Source organism: Molothrus ater, chromosome 2, assembly GCF_012460135.2.
Source record: "Molothrus ater isolate BHLD 08-10-18 breed brown headed cowbird chromosome 2, BPBGC_Mater_1.1, whole genome shotgun sequence".
Classification (NCBI taxonomy): domain Eukaryota; kingdom Metazoa; phylum Chordata; class Aves; order Passeriformes; family Icteridae; genus Molothrus; species Molothrus ater.
The window spans coordinates 69,024,797-69,044,483 of NC_050479.2; the positions used below are offsets into that span (position 1 = coordinate 69,024,797).

The following is a 19,687-nucleotide window of genomic DNA, read 5'->3' on the forward strand; positions in this document are numbered from 1 at the left end:
AGAGCCATCTCCAGTGCAGCGGATGTGCCCTGCTGCTGCCTGCTTACCTTGCTGACCCTGCATCCAGTTTGCCTGTGCTTGCTGCTATCCTTACTTGCCTGACTTGCTTGGGCACATGGGCTTCTTGATGTTCAGTGGAAGGGTATTTCCACATAGTCTTTGGCAATCCACCCTTTGAGCTGCAGAGGATTACAAAGCCCCACTGTCTGCATGTCCTGCTTGTAGCAGGGGAGGTGGGAAGGGCCATGCACCTCAGCAGTCACAAAGTGGCCGAGGACATAATTGCGCTGCCACCAATTTCAGTTTACATCAGGAGACAGCTGTGATGTGCAGTGCCTGTAAAGCAGTTTGGTGCCTGTTCTCTTGCCCCTACTCCAAGAGTGCTAGTGGGAAAAGTAGGGGCAGGGCACTTCCTAAATTACCTGGATCACCTCAAGGCACCTGTACACGGCTGCTGTCTGAGAGGAGTGGAGGGCTGGTCTGCAGGATGGCCTTGGAGCAGATCTTACAATCCTGAATAAATTGAAGCTGTTGTATGTAAGTTTCTTGGGGGTTTTTTTGTTTGTTTGATTGTTTTTCAGGAAAAAGCCCACATTAGTACGGTTCTACGGATGAACTCTACTAAGCAAGATCTTTTATAATTCCTTAGTTTGTCACTGATTCAATCAGAAAGTAACAGATACCAGGAATGCATAATGTTTGAAATAGAGAGTCATCTTTCAAGTCTCATCTCTTTGACTCCCCTCCTGTACTTTCTCTGTCCCTCAAGGATACCTAGTTGGAGAGAGAGTAAGTGGTGCTTCAACAGCTTGCTATTCCCACAAACACAAGACCTTTTATCCTGTTGGTGTCTAGAAGGCCTGACTGAGATTGGGGCTGTCACTGACTCCCAAAAATGTACTATCTAAGCAAGTTCAGCTGACAAGAGAGGGAGTGACACGCCTAAAGTCACACAATGTGGCAGTACAGAATGCTCACAGAGATCACACATGTGGGGCCACTTCTGTTGGCCCCCAACTCTTTTCCCAGGCATCAAACAGGACTGCTTGCTATCAGATCTATCTTCTGAAGTCAGAAGTTTTGAACTATTTTGGGGCAGAGTACAAAGTAAAGACTTATAACCCCTGCTAGGGACAGTGGGTTGCCTTTGCAGCATGAAGTTCTACAGAGGAAAGGCAGACTCGAACTTTTAGAATTAAAGGGAACAACTCTGTCTTAATTTCCTGTGGTTTTACATGAGATTTGTCCACAAAGGAACCATCTGTCACCATCTGCTTCATTTTCTTGATTTATTTTTTTTTCTTGGACAGTTTCACAGTCTTGGTATGTGAATGTGCCTATCCACACCCCTCTCAAAAGACCAACTCATTTCTTCAGTAGACATGTGCCTTGTGTGTATTTTTTTTGGTGTGTATTTGAGCTGCAGTGCACTTTTCATCAGGCACTGCCTTTCTTTGTTGAATGCTGGTCTCCAGGAGCTGCCTGGAATGATGGATAAAACACCAGTTTCACAACAGTTTCTGATAACTTGGGTCCATAACAAAATGCAGAGCTCTTCAGGAAGCAAGGTGGCTTCTGAGGGGGAATTTGACAGGATGAGGGAGTTCCCTTTCTCAGAGTGCTTCCAAGGCAGCAGTCATTGTTTGCACTGTGAATCTTACAGGAGGTTTTTTCATTATTAAAACTACAGAGTTTGGGAAAAAAACCCCAAAAATTTCAAATAATTAAAATAATTGGAAAAAAAAAAACAAACTCAAGAAAAACCAAAAGAATAATGTGAGAATGAGAAATTAAAAAAAAAAAAAAAAAAAGAGTGATGTACAGGCCCAGACTTGAAGATCTGGCATGCAAAACAAAACAATAACATGAAAATGTAGCACATCTACAGGCAATCTGTAGAGGGACTCTTGTCAGGAAGTGTAATGATAGGACAATGTGTAATATGACAAGGAGAAATGAGTATTTACATAATGAGGGAAAATACAGATATTAGGAAGAAATTCTTTACTCAGAGGGCAGTGAAGCACTGGAAAAGGTTGCTCAGGCAGGTTGTGGATGCCCCAATCCTGGCAGCGTTCAAGGCCAGCCTGGATAAGGCCTCGAGCAACCTGGTCTAGGGGCAGGGTGGGTTAGGGCTAGATGATCTTTAAGCTCCATTCCAAGCCCTTATCATTCTATGCTAATTAGTTGGGTTGGTTTTTTGGGTTTTTTTTTGGTTGGAAGCCGTCCAAGAGGACAGCGCGGGCCCACCCGCTGGGAACGGCACCCACTACGGGCGGCAGGGGCTGCGAGGGGAGCGCCAGAACGCCCTGAGGGAGCTGCAGCGCCCGTGCGGGGAAAGCGCCGATTCATGTGGAGCTCGGGGCGTCTCTGCTGCCCGGCGGGGAAGCGGCGCCGCCGGTGCCGCGGAGCCCCCTCGGAGCCGCCCTGGCCGACGCTGCGGGAACCCGGCGGAGCCCAGGGGCTGCCGCGACGGGGCGGGCCGGGCCCGCGGAGGGCGGATAGCCCCGCCCCGGCAGCGGAGGGCCCCAGCTGCCTACAAGCCCCATGGTGCCGCGCGGGGCGGCGGCGTGTGACGCGGCGGGAGCGGGGGTGGCGGAGGCGGCGGCGGAGGGTCCGTGTCTCCCCTGTCGCGTCCCCTCGCTCGGCTCGGCGGGCGCCATGTTGGCTTGAGCCGAAGATGACAGGGGGCGGCTGCGGGCGAGGATCGCGCTGAAGGAGCGGCACCTCCGGCTCGCAGCGCGGCTCTCGGGGGGCGGCCGGAGCCGCCGGCGGACGAGGCGGGGGAGGGAGGGAGGGCGGGCTGAGGAGGCGGCGGCGGCGGCGATGCGAGCGGAGAGCTGAGGCTGCGGGAGGCGGCCGCCGTCGAACGCCCCCCGGCCCCCTCCGAGCGCCGCGGGGGAGGGCTCTCCCCTCCGAGCGCCCTCCCTCCCTTCCCTTCCCGGCCCGCGTCCCCGCCGGGCGCTCTTGGATGCCGCACACCGCCTAGGGGGGGTCGCAGCCCGGCGTCCTCCCCAGCGGCCCCGGGCCCACCCCGGCCCTCCCGCCTCCCTGCCCGCCGCCCAGGGAAGGAGCCAGGTCCTGCCTGCGCGCCCGGGTCGCCTGCGCCGACTGAGGAGGTGACTTGGACGCACTATTATCCCGTGTGAATCATCCCGTCGTCATTTGTCGAGGCTGGGAGAGAAGGCAGAGGGCGAGAAGGGGGGAAAAAGCCCGCACGCAGCTCATGTGGCGGTGTAGTCCTGCTGCCTGGTCTACCTGGCACCGCTGGTGCCGCTGCCGCTGACAGGGATCTGCTGCCATCTCTGGTCTCCCGCTGGCTCCTCCGGTCCAGCCCGGCACCGCTGCCCCTGGATATTCCTGCTCCTCAGCCGGCCGCCTTCCCCGCTGCTTATCGGGCACCTCTTTCGCGCAGGGGACGTGGAAGCTGCTGCCTCCGATACTGACACCGGTTTTGCATCTTGAAGATCTCCAGCGGGCTGCCCTTGGTGCTGCTGCTTTTTTTTTTTTTTTCTTTTTTTTTTTAAAGTTGATTTTAAGCCATTTAGGGTAACATCAAAATGTCCAGCAGCGTTCCAGCTGATATGGTGAGTGTTGTACTGCTTATTTAATAGTTATATTATAGAATAACGTTTATTTCAGCCTGGTTTTGACAGAGAACGTGGAAATAACAGGGGCGTGGGAAGAAAAAAAAGGTCTTGGTTACATATTTAAGGAACATAAAGTTCCCAGTTAATTACCTTCCCCCTCCCGCTCCAGATGCTGGTTCTGCTTCGCTTTTTGGTGATGGAGTGGGAGATCTGCAGCGTCGCCTTCCGTGTAGCGAGGGAAGGGGGATGCCAGACTCCCTTACCTCTGGCAGTCAGTACCTGGGTGATCCCGCTTGGATCGTGCAGTACTGCTCTTCAGCTCCATGGAGCATTTTTTAGGGGGAGATAAATACGAAGCAGAGTATTCGGGATTAATTGCTCGACCCATTTCTTTCTTTTTTTTTTCCTTTGTTTCTTTCTAAACCTCTTAAACTTCGCTTGTGTCTTGACAACGCTTTGTCTTCCGATGTTGATGGGAAGTTAATCTCTTCACTTGCTGCCGGCTCAAGAGCGAGAGAGAAATTTTCATGCGCTTTATTTTCATGGCGAGGTCCTTTGTGCACTAGCTGCAATCTGGACATTTTTCAAGGGCACTCCTAGTACTTCTTATGGCGGACTGTACTTCAGCTTGTATTGGATACTCGGCTCGGTACATTTAAATCAGGAAGGTATAGCAGATCAAGAGGAGGTAGAGTGAATCAGGTCTGCTAGGTAACCTCCGTTCAGCACGACTTTCTCCATTTGTATGTATTTCCATAAATCAAGATATATTTTCATAAGTCACTTAATTGGAAGAAACACCCACGAACTTGTAGCTGCAGTTTGGTATGTAATTCTTTATTCTTACAGCAGAATATTTTCACGTATCTCCACATGGCTGTTCACATTTAAAGGTACTTTTTTTTACCTCCCCAAAAGCAGACGACTTGTCTGTGCTTTTGGGTTTTTTTTTAAATTTCAGGATGAAATTCAGTTTTGTGGGTGCAACCTGCCCCGGTAGTGAGAACAATAAAATCGAGTAGCCCTTGCTTAAGTCATTGATGTACAGTTAATTGGGATATATATGGCAACTGGGCTGTTGAAATAATGGTGTCTGTTTAGTTGCTTGCTGTCTGTATTTCCTTCACAGCTTTTGTACGGCAGTCACAATGAGTGAATTTTGACCAAAAAAAAGCAGAAACAGTAAGGTACAGAGGATGATAAAACAGCAAGTTATAAGCCTACAGGTTTTTTTCTTCCCCCTGCCTTTCTCAAATACTATAAATAAATTTTGCCTCCCCTGGATGAAAAGAGTGATGAAAGGATTTAAACTCAGAGGCAATAAGCTCCCCAGCTATCAGTTTTCACATATTTCTTTTTAGTGTCTCTCTCTCTTTCTGACTGTTAGAGCCTTTTGAACCCCCTTTTCTCCTGCACGTGGCTGTCTAGCGTTATATCACAGAAATCCTCGCCTGGGCCGTGGAGGATTAGGTGCAAATCTCTCAGTGCTGCTTTTTAAGTTGCCTGGAGGAGTCCCTTGACTGTGACATGAAACACACTCCTCCTCCCTGTCACCCTGGGCTGAGCTGCCACCTCCGTGCTCCTCCTAGGGCCTGCCTGCCTGCCTGGGAGTCCCGCTGCTGCCACTCGGCTCGTAATGCTTCACATTTGCTACAGAGTACACAGATTTTGAGATAGGCAAAATACAGTTTTTTCTATGAAAACTATTTCCTTGTGTTGTTAGTGTAATGAGAATACCACTGCTGGGGGTAGCTGGGCCTAATGCTGCTCTGTTTATTCAAATCAGGAAGAAGCTTGTTATACATAGTGATGTTTAGATATTGAGTCATTACAAAAACATTTGAATGAAGATGTTTCCAATGTCGGTAGAATTTAACTAAATAAATAGATATTTTCTGGCCTGTCATGGGATCATTTTTCTCTTAGTGTCTGCGTTATTAGATGCAGTTTCTCTCTGGAAGTTTGAAGTGTGCTGTAGAAATTCCAGTTATTAATTACAACTAATAAATATTTCTTTATGAAAAGATTGCTTGAAAACTCATTTTTGGTCTACTTTTGTTGACATCCTCCATATTTGAAAGGAGTTTGTTCAAGAGGGAAAGTGGGATTGCCATTCCTTAGCTATTTGAAGAGGAGCCCTTACCAGGCTGTCACCATGTTTATATATGTTTTTATTTAGTGTAGGATTTTGCAGTTTGCATTTCTCTTACCCACCCACTGTGTAATTTGCATTTGCAAAAAATTGATTTCCCATTTCTGTAGGAGCTGGCAGCAGTGTGATGGAGTGTCATTTTATGAAGACTCCATTATACTTAGTAAATCTGCTATGAATTACATAAGCATAATAATAATAATAATAATAATGTTTGAAACTGTTTATGTCAGATTCACGAACTAACCTACTCATAATAATAATAATATTATAATTGCAGCTTCTTAAAAATGTGTTAATTTGTCTTCCTGTCCCACCTTTGAGAATGATCTGCTATACATAAATTAATAGTAAATTATCTGATTTCCAGTAAGCTTCGGATTTCTGAGTAGACATAATTTGACCCAGTCTCCTGTTCCCTGGCATTGAGTTGACTTGTTTCCAGAACTGCTGCAGTTTTTACCAGCTAGCCATTTCAACATCACTTCCTAAATAATTAACACAGTACTTTATCATTTGCATTCCACTAATAAATTGGATAGTGACACACCACATTCCCGGTGTTGTAAGTTTGTGGTGCATTATTCCTTAGCAATGTTTCCTTATTGCTTAGCATTATTCCTTAAGCAACGGCTTAACACTCTACTCCTGGAATGAAACCTGCTAATACTGACCTCTCTACCTGAGTAGTTTCATTAACTTTATTAGGACTAGATGTGTCTGGGGCAGTTCTTGAAGACTAAACTGCATATCTAGAGCCCAGTTTTGCTCAATTTTTCACATATGCACTGATGACTGTAGTGGCAGCAGGGCATCTCTGATTATGTTCAGTAATTTAATCAGGTAATTTGTCAGTTTTACCATTTGGTAGCAGCTAGAGTTTGACTGTGAATAGCAGCAGGGCTATTTGCAAGTTGTGTTTCTTTTGTAATGATAAATAGACATGCAGTGGTTTATGGACTTGTGAAATTATTCACACTGGCTTTTTGAGTGGACAAAATGAAAATGGTTTGATATTTATTTAAACAATCTAGCTGACAATCTAAAGCAAGCTATGAAAAACTTATGCTCAGTCAAGAAGTTCTTACTCAGTTGAATAATCCCCTTTATTTTAGTGGAGTTATTAGAATCTGGGAAGCTTCCTCTCTGTATTCTGTGCACCTGTGATACTTCTTCTGACGGATAGAATTCTTCAGGGATTTTAGGAGTCCACAGAAAGCTGCCTGCCTAAATGATTAAAAAGTTTTAACAGTGTCCACCGTTTCCTGTAGTCCATGTGTTTTATGTCGGTATGAAAAGGCTCTGCCAGCACTTTCTTTCTGGGCAGTTCTTTGCATGCCCTCTAGGAGATCCAATTCCTTTTCTGTCTGAGCAGTAACAGAGGGTGATGCTTTTGGCTCATGGCGGGATTTTATTGTTGGTTTGTTTTCTTGTTGGTTTGTTGGCTATTTCTGCATGTGGTAAACAGAAAAATGCTGGAATCTACCAAACAATTAAATGTTTTAATTTTAATGTGCATGGCTCTTCAATCCATATGCTGTACATAAGAGATGTAGGTGGTATGGGAGAGATTATTTTTAAGAAAACTGAATGTTTGGTGTAAGACATTTGCAGACATAGAAGAGCATGGAGTGTATGGTTATATGTGGTCAACGTTAAAAGGGGGCAGTAGGTGGAAGAAGAATAACAAATAGAAACCTTGCTCAGTTCACTCCTTGTTAGAGTTAACATCTTTAGTGGAAATCTGTATGTGCATCTTCTTCCTTAGGAAATTTAATATAGAATGTTGATGAATAGTTGAACATATATAAGGACTTTGTTTCTAGTACATGTTAATGGAGGCTAACAGTGGAAAAGGATGGACAGAAACTGATGCTACATCAGTAAGGGAATTTTGGGATCCAAGAATAAGGTTCAGATATGAGAGACTTAAAGGAGTAGTTGGTTGTATGGCAGCTGAGTTTAGTTGTCATCATTCAGTTTGAAAAATTATTTCATTTAAGAATAGTAGGTGCAGTAGGATTATAATACACTTGGAACATAGAAAGTAATTTGTTGACTATAGCACTTTAATGTATCAGAACAAAATGTGAGAAGTCCTGCATCTCTGTTCTTCTGTTTTAGGTGCTTTTCCTTTTGCCTTCAGTGGATCCTTTTTGTGGTTTTGAAAATTATTGTATTCATAGTAGCCTTTGTGCATAACAGGCTTAAGTCCATCCCTTATGTTTTTGTAGCAACAGAAGTATGATTATTTCTCTGTATTTTTGTATCCTCCACATGTTGAAAGTTCTAATTCATTACATTCTGTAATAAAAATAGCTAATTGAGTTTTTCTGTATGGGTATTTTTTCCTTCCCTTTTTTGATTTTTTTTCCCACAATTGTTTGCTGATTATATCAGAAATTAGTAGCCTATCTTTTGCCATTCTCAATGTTTGTTTTGGGTTTGTTTTTCTCCTCTTGGAGAAGGAATTGGAGGTGGGATCTGTGTTAAAAAGAAGAGCTTGGAGAAGCTTCTTTCTGACTCCTTATGTATTGAGCCAATATATAAGCCAGTTGAGCCTTTGTAGCATATTGCAGTGCTTCTTGTAATGTAATGAAGAATCTTTCTCTGTTATTTGAAGCAGTGGCCAGGGATAAACTTACTAAAGCTCATCCTCAGTGTGTATATGTTTGGGTATACACCAAAGTTATTTGTGTTTATCATTTTCTCCCACCCACCTTTTTTTTGTTTCACAGATTATAAATGTATCTAACAACCAAAAAGAAACATCTTAGCAACCACTGACATTTTTAGGTATGACACTGTAGGAGAAACTTTGTAGCATATTAATATTAACACATCTGACATATTCTGAAACAATGTTTGCATGACCGTCCTCTCATTTTCTTTGGGGATGAGAGCTGTAAGCTGTGGTTGGATTGATCCTTACTCTGGGCTGTGGTGCAGCTCTATACTACTGATAGAAATGTAGGCTGATGATATAAACTGTTCCTTCCTTCCTGCCACCCACCATTGTTGTCATTACCTGAACTGGTTTCTTTCTGCTTTTGTTGTCTAACTTCATGAAATACTGGAGGGAAGGTATACTGAAGGAGATTTAACTCCTCCCACGTTGGGAATGCTGGAAAGTAGCTGCTGGCAGCTTGCAGCAGGACTGAGAGGCAAAAGACAAATGCTGAGTATATGTGAGTGTAGGAAAACAGTCATATCTACAGCAGGAATGCCATTCTGCATGTTAAAAAATTAGCAGACATCATCTGGTAACTGGACGGGTCAGTCAGGGCCAGAATGGGAACAAGTTACACCTCTCAGATGTGGAATTAGAGATAATGTCAGGTATCTGTAGCCAGTGTTTCACCGTGGGGTTTGTGACTGCTTTGTGCATATCTAAACCTAAATTTTCAATCATTCAATGCCCATCTCCATCTCTCACTTCCTTGGTTTGGCTTAAGGCTGCAGTGGGAGCTTAGGCTGTCTGAACGTGGTCCTTGCAGCAGTCTTGGGAAGAAATACTTTCATGATACTTTGAACAAAACTACTAAAGGCATGCTTTACTACTGTTTTTAATTGAGAGTGCCTCCTAGGTATAACTTTTGTGAATGTTGAAAGCCACGGCCACGGTATTTGTAATAGTGAGATTTACTTGTTTTATACTTCTGGTCAGTCAGCTTTGTTACTCAGTAAAACTCAGAATGTAACTTTTGGAGATGTCTCTGTATCTTCTTATGCAATAATGAGCAGAATGGAGACCTCGGTTCTGACTCAGCCTGCGAGTGCTACACTAGCTTGCAGGAATCCAGAAATAACTGGAATGTGACTAATCATTCTTGTGGTTTTATGTAAAAGAGATAATTCAGCTTATTTTCAGTCTCTTCTGAGTACAGTATTGGATCCACTAGGTTGGTTATTTCTTATTCTGAATATGGTGAAAGACATTACTGCTGATCAGTATTCTTTTTCGCATTGGGTTTGTTTTTGCAGCAATTAATTGAGCCTACTAAAGTAGCAAGCCTTTCCTGACACAATTTTGCATGGATAAACTTTAGCTCATTGTAATTATTAAAGGAATACGACTGTGTTGTTTTCATTTTAAAAACATTGGAAAATGAGTGGCATGTCAATACACTTCAATATCTGAAAAGAAATTTGAAGTGGGAGAAAAGTTGCTCTAAAAGATTTTTAACAATGTAGATTAATTATTTAGGAGGTCTGTTTGGTTTTGAGAGCAATACTTAAAGAAAAAGTTAAGATCTTCTTATTTGTAGGTTTGCTGAGCCTGAGAAGTAGAGTTCTGGAGAAATACTTAAATGTTGCAGCTGACAACTCTTATATATTTGTGGAAATTTGGTGTATTTTGTGGTCACTAACTGGGATTCTGTTTAGCTCCTTGACAGAGGATAAATTTATAGCTGCTTGTATACTATCCACAGTGAAGGCCTGCTCTCAATTTGTAGTAATACTCCACACATATTGTAAAATGTGATTTAAAAAATAATTTACATTTTCCACAGATAGAAACTTTGTGTAAAATGAAGATTTGGCAGATGGCACAACTCTGACACTGCCATCAGCATCTTGGAGTTTTTTCCTTACTTTCTGTAAAGAAATTTGAAAATAGCTTGCCAGTGACAGGATTACATTTGTGAGTTTGTTTTGGTTTGGCTGCTTTCTTGAAATTATTTGGGAGATTCAGTTTAGAGTTAAATGGAAGGCTTGTGGCGGAGTTTAGCTAAGATCTCCACCGTTGTTATGGAGACAGAAGCAAGCAAGAAACTCCTTGAGTTTTATGTATCCCGTAGAAATTGGCCAAGTTAAACCAGAGATTCTGTCTGGGAGCTTGGTAGGTTTGTTTTACTACCTGCCTAACAAGAAATCTCTGCCTTAGTGGGATGGAGGTGCCAAAACAATACTTGGTGTTCACACAAGGAATACAAACTGGTATTGTTTGCGTTGCTGTCTACCTGCTGTGATGGTTTCAGTCTCTCTCACGGCTGGTATGATTCATGTCAAGGGCTTGGACCACTGCTGAGGAACAAAGGTGGCCTTATCCTGGGTTGGTCTTTAGCTGAGGGTCTGGATTTCAGTCTGTGACTCTGTGGACAGTTTGGTTGGAAATGAAAGCTAAGCTCCTTTTCTTCTTATCTTTTTTTTCTAAGTAGTCCTGAGTTTTTCTCTAAGCTCTTCTGTTATTATGCAATATTAACTGTTTTATGTTGCATAAGAAATTATCTCCAGCACTTGATGAAAATGGGATACCAATTTCAAAATAAACAGAAGGAAGCTATGTGTGTTCTTCTTTGAGATGGAAAAGAACAGTGCATTTAATCTCAAAAAGAACAGTACTTCACAGCCATATATTGTAGCATTGGTTGGTGTCTCCTCAGCAAAATTGTGATGTTGTAATGCTCTGTGGTTTGGCACAAATCCACATCACCATAATCTGTTTCTGATACTTAATATATGCTCTAGATGGTACTACCTAATCTGTCCCCAGAATCTGACATATGTTTTTAATATAGAGAAATAATGGAATAGTGATAAAATAGTGAAGTGCAGTGCTAGTCAAAAATCTTTTGTAGCTGAGGTTGTAAATTCAGGATTCTCTTCTTGAAAGTAGATTAGTGCCAATCTATATGCAAATATTTGTGGCATGTACTAGTAAGTCTCAGAAAACTTACTATAAATTACATTACTATAAATTAGTTCTTCAAAAATAGCATTTCTTTTCAGTATTTCTTTGAAGATTAAATATTGTGCGAGAGTTTTTAGGCATGCTTACCTTTTATATGCTATAAGAAAGTAACTAGAAGCCTTTGTGAGCTTTTAAAGTCTGGAATACCTGGTTGCAGTGCTTTCTTTTATTTATAGGTTTCTTATTTTTATGGGCAGTAGCATCAATATAAAGTTAATTTTTTTAAATAGTTCTTGGTGTTTGTATTTGATGCACAACACATTACTTAGGGCATATGTGAATATTTATGTCATTTTGCCTGTGAATTTATTTTTAATCTGTGCATCATAACAGTTGTGTGGTGTGACAGTGAAAGCTTAGCTCTCACTTCTGAATCCAAATTATTGATCTGTGATGCAAGCAAACTCTATTGGACTTGCAAGCTTTAGTGATTTATACTTTGCATACTTATTAGGTATTTTTTTGGCAATCAAGCCCAAACTTGCAAAAAGCTTTATTAAAGGGGATAATAAAGGGGGAATAAATGGGGAATAAATCCACATTTGCTAAGTCCATATGATTCAGTGGTAATAATGTTAACATGAATTAGTTAATGTTAACACAAAATTAGTAACTTCCACTACCCATATTACAGCACATAAGTGGAGTAATGCTTGACATGAATATTCAAAGATTTTGTACCAAAATGTGCTGTAATGTATATGCTTCATGCTGTGGATTTCCAAGAAAAGGTGTTTTAGAGACCACCTGTATAATTTAAAGTCATGTCAAGTATTTTTTGTAAGGTCAGCTATATGGAAGTTCATTTCAATCTCAAGAAAGTAGGAAGGGAAGATTTGTATCAAAAAAAAACAAAAAAGAATAAGCTAGTGGGTATTTCTAGTGTTCTAGACATAAGATTGAGGTTTTTGAGTGCAATAGGTTAGGTCTGGCACCAAGACAACAGTTTGTTGCTGAGATATTTGACTCTGTTTTGAGGATCTCATTTTCATAACTAATGGCAAGATAACTAGGAGCTCTTAATAAAGAGAAACTGCAACTGGGTTTGATTTCTGTCTGCTTACTGCATCTGGCCAATATATTTCTGGATAAATCAGGATTTCATGTAAGTCTGCAAATGGATAATTATTTTTTTTTCAAATTACATATGTTTGAAATTATTTGGAGGTTCAAAGTAGCCATTGTAGTGGGTGGAATGGTTGGTAAACTGTGAGCCAAGGTTGTGATGAGGGTTCTGGTGAAAGTGGCAGCAGGTATTTGCAAAATTGTTTTAATTTGGAGAGGGTAATTTTTGACTTGATTCTTCTCACTAGGAAGGGAGAAAGTGGTTCAAGGGATAGCCAGGGAAGTCCCCACAGAGGGCTGCAGTGCAGTTGCTCAATAATTCTTGTCCCAGCGTTCTCATGCAGGCACTTGATGATCCCAGCATATGTGCTCCTTGCACTTAACTGCAGGAGTAAGGAGTGGAAAGTTTTTAAGGGTGAGCTTTTGGTGGGGGTGGACTCCAGAAGTGCAGCTGTAACTGTCCCTGAATTAACTGTGAGGACTGAAATATCTCTCTGCAAAGAGCCTGGCATTTTTAAGCTTAGATTGTCTTTCAGTACAGATTTTGTGGTCTTCAATTTTATCTTGTGTGTTCGACTGCTGTGAGGCTGGTGTGTGTACCATAGTGCTGTGTCATACATGGAAACCCCATATTGGGGAACTCCCTCGACTTGCTAAATGAAGTACAACTGGTCCTAAATATCTGACTGTTCAACAATATTTATCCATCCTGTGGTGTAAATGCTTAATTGTCTCTCTTCTTCCAGAATCACGTGCTTTTGCCCCTCCCCTTATTCAGCACCTCCTCATTGTTCAGAGACTGGATCAGTGTCTTGTCTTCCCGCACTGTTCAAACTTTTCTTGGAAGATAAATCCTAATCTTCAGCCTTTCTGTGATACTAGTCTTCTTAACAAGTACTTAATAAAAATCTATCTATTTTTTGGGAAGAAGGTTATTATTTATAAAAAATGGTGGATGTTGAGGAAATGTAGTTTCACTCAAATATACTCTTATGCTAGATAACTGCGGCAGAGCTGTAGGGAATAAAATCTTACAGTTTGAATTGGAGTGAGTCAAAATTCAAACAAGATCAAGACTTTCTTGTGGTTTTTTGTGGTTTTTTTTTTTAATGACATTTCTTATTTTAGTCAAATTCTGTTGAAATTTCTCAAGCCAGTTTTGCTCTGGTGCATCTTCTGTGCCTGTCAGTCTCAGTTGTTCAGAGCATGACTTTACCAGCATTTCAGCTAAGCCAGCATGCTCTGTGCTGATGTGAAGGGTTTATTTCAAAAGACTTGTGGAGAGCAAGTTAATTAAAAACAATGAAATATTTATACATTGAGAAATGCTCCTAAGAACATTTGGAGAAAGGTTGTAACTGTATTTGTTAATGAGTTGTAACAGCAAGTTTTGAGGCTAATGCATATGGGGAAGCTAGTTTTTAGGGTTATGTTAGTATTTCTTTCCACTCTTGCTATTTGAGAATCACATGATTTTGTTGATGTGTTTTTGTTGATCTTTCAATAAAGTAGTAATTCTGAGCTCTTGATTGTCAAATATTGGCTTAATATATCTGCCAATTTTCATGTTCCTACTTTTTAAATAGCATTCCCTCAGTTTAAATCTGGAACAATATCAGGAGAAGAAAAAAAATCCAGAGTAGTTCCCAGTGTTCAAGGACATGGGGATTTAGTTTTATTCTTAAATTATCTCCTTTAAATTCTGTATTAATTTTTTTTTCAGGAAATGAAATGTAGGAAAGATAGCTTGCCCTAAGCATAGAGCACAGAATTATTATATGATTATCAGTCAATGTGTTTATCTCCAAATGTGCTACTTGGTAAGTTTCAAAGTCAGCTTTAAAAAAGCCCACAACCAACAGACAAGCACCAAAGTGAATAATTCAGTGTGCTGAGTAGTGCCAGATAAGGCAGAGTGTAGGTAAATAGTTTGCTGCCTTTCGAACTTGATTCTGCTCCTGCATGTCTGTCCTGACTTTGTTGCTTAAATAAGTGTCCCAGGTTATGAATTTTATTTATAATGAACTTGTGGTTTGGAGGTGATTTTGTTCCCCTTTATTGTTCTCTTCAGGAAAGGGAAAAAAAAAAAGAAACTTCTTGTTTTATCTTGTAATTCTTAACATATAGAAATGAATATCATTTGAAGTACAGTTTTGAAGGTTTTTTTTCTTTTCTTTGACTAGGTGTTGTTTTGCAGGAAATGCAACATAGAGAATTATACTTGAATGAACACAGCATTTTCTGCTGTGTTGTGTATCACATCATTTTTTCTTGTAAAATCAGAATGTTACAAAAAATGGGATCCAGCTTTTAGGAAGACCCATAGCTCTTTGTTGTAGCAGTTTAAAATTTTCTATGCAGAAATCACTTACTCAAAATCCAAAAATAGAGTAGTCTTGTCTTTTTGCCTTGTGTTTAACTTTTGGATAAAGCCAGCAGTTATTTTGTGGGGCTCTGTTGGAAGCTGTATTGGCTAACCCCCCAGAGTGTCTGTGGAGCTGTTGGGATAGGGAAGAGAAGTCTTTTGAATTGCTTCAAAGCAGTTCTTGCTGGGTGGCATTCACTTGTCAGTGTAGGCATTTTGGAGTAGTGTAGCAGTTTGTAGGATGGGTGGTGGTAGCAGCTGAAAGGACTTTAAGGGAAAGACAAATCGTGATTACACAATTGTGTAGTGATAAAGGTACAGACACTGAACATATCAGTGTCAAAGCCATCAGGCTTATTTATGGACAGTAATTTGCTGTACAAGCACAATGGGCTGCAAGAAACAGTTAAGGAATTATAATGAATTTCTCTTACCATGCATAGGTTGTACTTGGAGTGATTAAATTCCATTTAATTAAGCTATTAGTGTGTCAAATGATAACAGGTTTCTGATGAAGAACACCCTTGCTGTTCTTCTGCCTTCCAGACACAGACATATCCAAATCCATCACTTAATATTTGTATTTTCAGAATTGCTGCTGAGTGGAGATAGAAAAGCAGTGTGTGTTACTTTGCTGGGTGAAAAAACTGTTGAGAAGTGTCTGTGTAAACATTATCTCACCTTTTGGCAAAAGTAAATCTTACCTTATTAAATACAGGCTTTACAGCAATAAAGCTTCAAGCACATGATTCAGTTGCCTAAACATGGCATCCAGTGCCAGTGTGCACATGCCAGCATCCTCAGGATGGCCAAAAAGGGCAGGCTGCAATGACACATGAGCTGCGGGAGAGGAGATGCAGCTGCCCTGGACAAAGGGAATATTTCATGACACCTGGAATAGTGCTAGATGTATATTTTTAGGTAATTTTTTTGAGCTGTTGGGGCTTTGTAAAACCTCATTTCCCATCCTTTTATACTGTTTTTTGGTAGGTTGGCTTTTCCTAGCTTAAATTCATGAAGTAGTGTTTCAAAATCATTAAATGGTTCAATTTGCAGGTAATCACAGTTCTACCAGCTTTGTTATTTCCTACAGAAAACTTTCACATCTGCAGACATGAACGATCCAAAAGAAGGAAATTTTTCTGAGTTTTAAAATACATTGCTGCCATTTGAGTGTAGCAGATCTTCTCCTAACTACAATATGAAATATTGTACAGCTGCTTGTGGTGGTGAAGTAGGCACAGTGTGGCTGCAGATCTTTGCTAAGCATGATCCCATCTAAGCTGTTGCATACAGCCTGTTAAAAAGGAGAAAAAGGAATTTTATACATGTTATCACAGTAAATTTAAAAGTAATCTAAGTTATTGAACAAATGAAAATTGGGTTAATTTAATTTGGGGTAATTCTGAAAAATTTTAAGAAGCATTTTCCATTCTCATCATTATCTGTTGCATAAAGTTGGACTTGAATGGTCTGTTCTAAAAATCACAGCAGAAATGTGGTGTGCTTTTGCTTAGCTGTGTAATCACACCTGTGGAGCAGGAGAGAAAGATCACTGCCTATACCATTGCTGTGTTGCTTTAATAACTGAACTTTTTATAATGGAATCTTGCAAAGAAAGATATGGATTGGTCTGGGGGTTTTTGTATTAGATTAAAGGAAAGAGGCTTACTGCTTGAAGCTTGACAGGTCTCTCTTGACATTTGGCCTGAAATGTTTGCAAGATATTTCATATCCTCAGAGCAGAAATGAATATGAGTGGGTTGAAAAATTATGCTTACATAATTAAATAATGAGGATTCTTTGGCATTATGTAAGATATAAATGCAGGGAGATTTGTTATCATTGCCCTAGGAATTCAATGTAATTTCTCCACTTGAATACTGGAGTAATTTCACACTTACATTTTGCTGAATATATTTTCCATTTATATTTTGGAGGGCAGCTTTTGATATGTGTGTACTGCTAAAGATTAATTTACAGATTGAGTGAAGCCTTTCTGGTGTGTTTCATATTAGCACTTCTGTCTGAATTGAAGTTTTGAAACATTAGTTTTGTATATGTGCTGTTTTTTGTTGTGTTTTTGTTGTTGCTGGTTATGCTTTGCTTTTTTAAGTTGAGGTAGAAATCTAATGGTCATAAATGAGACCTTTCCAGTATAAATTGTCATGACAGTTATTTTGCTTATACACTTCTTCATGTTGTGAGGAATTTCACGTAGAGGAATCTTTACATGGTAACTGTGTGAATAGATATATATCCAAATACAGTCTTCATTCCTTTGACAAAAGTAAACTTTGTCTTGTTTCTAGCAGATTTCTTTTGCATGGCCAGATTCCATTACTAAGAGGTCAATGAAAAATTGACAAAGAATTTGTAGATCGAGAACCCTGGAATTAATATTTGACCTGAAGAGTCAGATTTATTTTTTTTAATAATTTTAAATTACAAAGGAGCAAAGAACTATCAGCTCACAAATATATTTGTTCAACTCCATCCCTTTTCTCTTGTGGATATATGGGCTGTTACACATACAGCTTCTGTTTGAGCATGAGTGTATCATAATTGTTGAATGCAGGCAGATTTATTTAAATGACTTTTTTATTGTTCAAACAAGGCTGAAAATTATCTGTAAGGTGAAGCTGTGACATAGTTCTGGACTTCCACGCTTTGGAAAGTATTAAATTGGCAAATCTCTGCACATGTATGTCTATGTTTAATTTTACTTCCTTCTCTTTGAAGATTGATGATGAATAAATTATTTTATGTTTAGGAGTTACGTGTCTGTTAATAGAATGTGCACAGTATTTTATTAAATATTAAATTTGAGGGTTTAATTTTAATGTGAGGAGAATGTTTCACCCAATGTAACATATTGGACGGGTCAGCCTACATCATTGATGTGGGCTCTGGAATAAGTAGTTTGCACATTTGTGGCATCAGCATGGTACATATTTAGGGAGAATTGACTGCCCAACCTGTAGTGATAGGTATTTGAATTTTAGAAGTCTGATAATTACAGAATCATGGAATACATTAGGTTGAGAAAGACCTGTAAGGTCAAGTCCAGCTGTTAACCCAGTGCTGCCAAAGCCTCCACTTAACCTTGTCCCTCAGTGCCACACGGACGCGGCCTTTAAATACCACCAGGGATGGTGACTCCACCACTTCCCTGGGCAGCCTGCTCCAGTGCTTGACAACCCTTTCAGTGAAGAGTGTTTTCCTGAAATCCAATCTAAACCTCCCCTAGTATATATTGACTTTTCTTTTTCAAGGATGGTCAAGTCACTGTAAATGAGCAAATTTATTACTTAGACATGTAAAAATAGAGGTTTTAAACATTAGAATAAAGAATTGCAGTTAAGTAGTTATGTTCTGTGTTTTGCTTTCCTTTCAAATTGATGAAATGTGGGGTTGTGCTACTTTAGCTTGAGCCCAGACTGAGCTTGTTTTTTGTGGCATTAAATTTGATGATTAAGTTCAACAGGATTGAAGATGTTTATCTGTGAGTTTAAGAAAAACCCCTTATTTAAACCAATGTTTTTTCAGAGGATACCTTCATTTTTTCCTATACCATGGGAAAAGGTTAAGACTTTGATTTATGAAGGAATAGAAGGGAATGAGCTTTGTTATTTATAAAAAACAAATCTCTTTTTTCCCTGAAATCCTGTAATATAAAACAAACATAGCAGCCCTACTCTTTTCTCTGTGAAAATTGCATGTTGTTGCATGGCAGCACATTCCAGAACACCTATTTAGAAGACAACTTGGTAGCTATATGAATGAGGGGAAATTTTTAATTGTTTGTAATTTTTTTAAAACAATATAATATTTGGATACAAGAAAGTCACCCTAAACTCCTCACTTTCATGAACACAGATTTTTTTTCTCAGATAACAGAAATGTGGAATAGGATATAATCTATATACACACATACACTTCAGTAAGTGCTTAGCTTTGTTTCATCTGAGAATTATTCTAAGGGTGTTTAAATATTATATCTCAATTATGTTAAAAATAATATTTGTAGACTGAAGCAAAGACCAATTTCATAACCTGTGTCACCATCTGTTAAATACACCAGAAGCTTATTTTTTTTTTTTCTGGACGGGTTTAGCCAGCTGTCCATTTTATAATGTTGCCTGGATGGAGGCGTGCATTTAAGAATAACACAGTAGGCTTTCTGTGAGTTGACAAAAAGCTTTTTTATTTTCATCTGAAACTCCCCTAGCTTGTCTGACACTTCCTTATATTTAGTCTCTGGCTGAGGAATGTATTTGAAACCTTTCCCCTGCTGCACTCCTCTGGTTTGTGCTTTCATCTCCTCCCAGTGCTGTCTGGAGCTGCCCCACAGGAGCAGACTTGCCTTCGCTGCGACCCCTCTGCCAGGCATGTGCGCGTCTTTGCTCGCGGCAACCAAAGTCCACTCTAATCCTATTGACATGCAGCCCACGTGGCGGTCACTTATCTGCCCACCGCTCTCCTTGCTTTATCTGACCCTGTGAGATGATACAGCTTTTTGTAACTTTATTTTCCTTTACACGAGTGACTTGGGATGGTCATTCAGAGCACTAGAGGTTGCTGAAATCATTCTCTGAAATCATTCCCACATTGACTGTTGTCTTCACGATAAAAAAGATCTATTCTGTAATGATGTCAGGGTGACCTGGCAGATTTTAGTGTTATGTTGTTTGTGTACTTGATTATAATTTATATAAGGGATGATCAGACAAGGAAAGAAGTCAGTATTTACAAAAGCCTGGGAAGAAGGTTATTGCAGGTCAGATAATCATTCTATTCTGCTGCTCAATTTGCAGCAA

The 19,687-nt window shown here is 40.2% G+C and overlaps 1 protein-coding gene across 1 annotated transcript in view; it reads left to right on the top strand.

Moving 5' to 3' along the window:
- Positions 1-2,626: 2,626 nt before the first annotated feature.
- UBL3 (ubiquitin like 3) overlaps positions 2,627-19,687 on the top strand; it is a 55,910-nt gene continuing 38,849 nt past the window's right edge. The window contains exon 1 of the mRNA XM_036404284.2: positions 2,627-3,587. Within this exon, the coding sequence (XP_036260177.1) occupies positions 3,561-3,587 (27 nt within the window). The 5' untranslated portion in view covers positions 2,627-3,560. The remainder of the gene's footprint in view (positions 3,588-19,687) is intronic.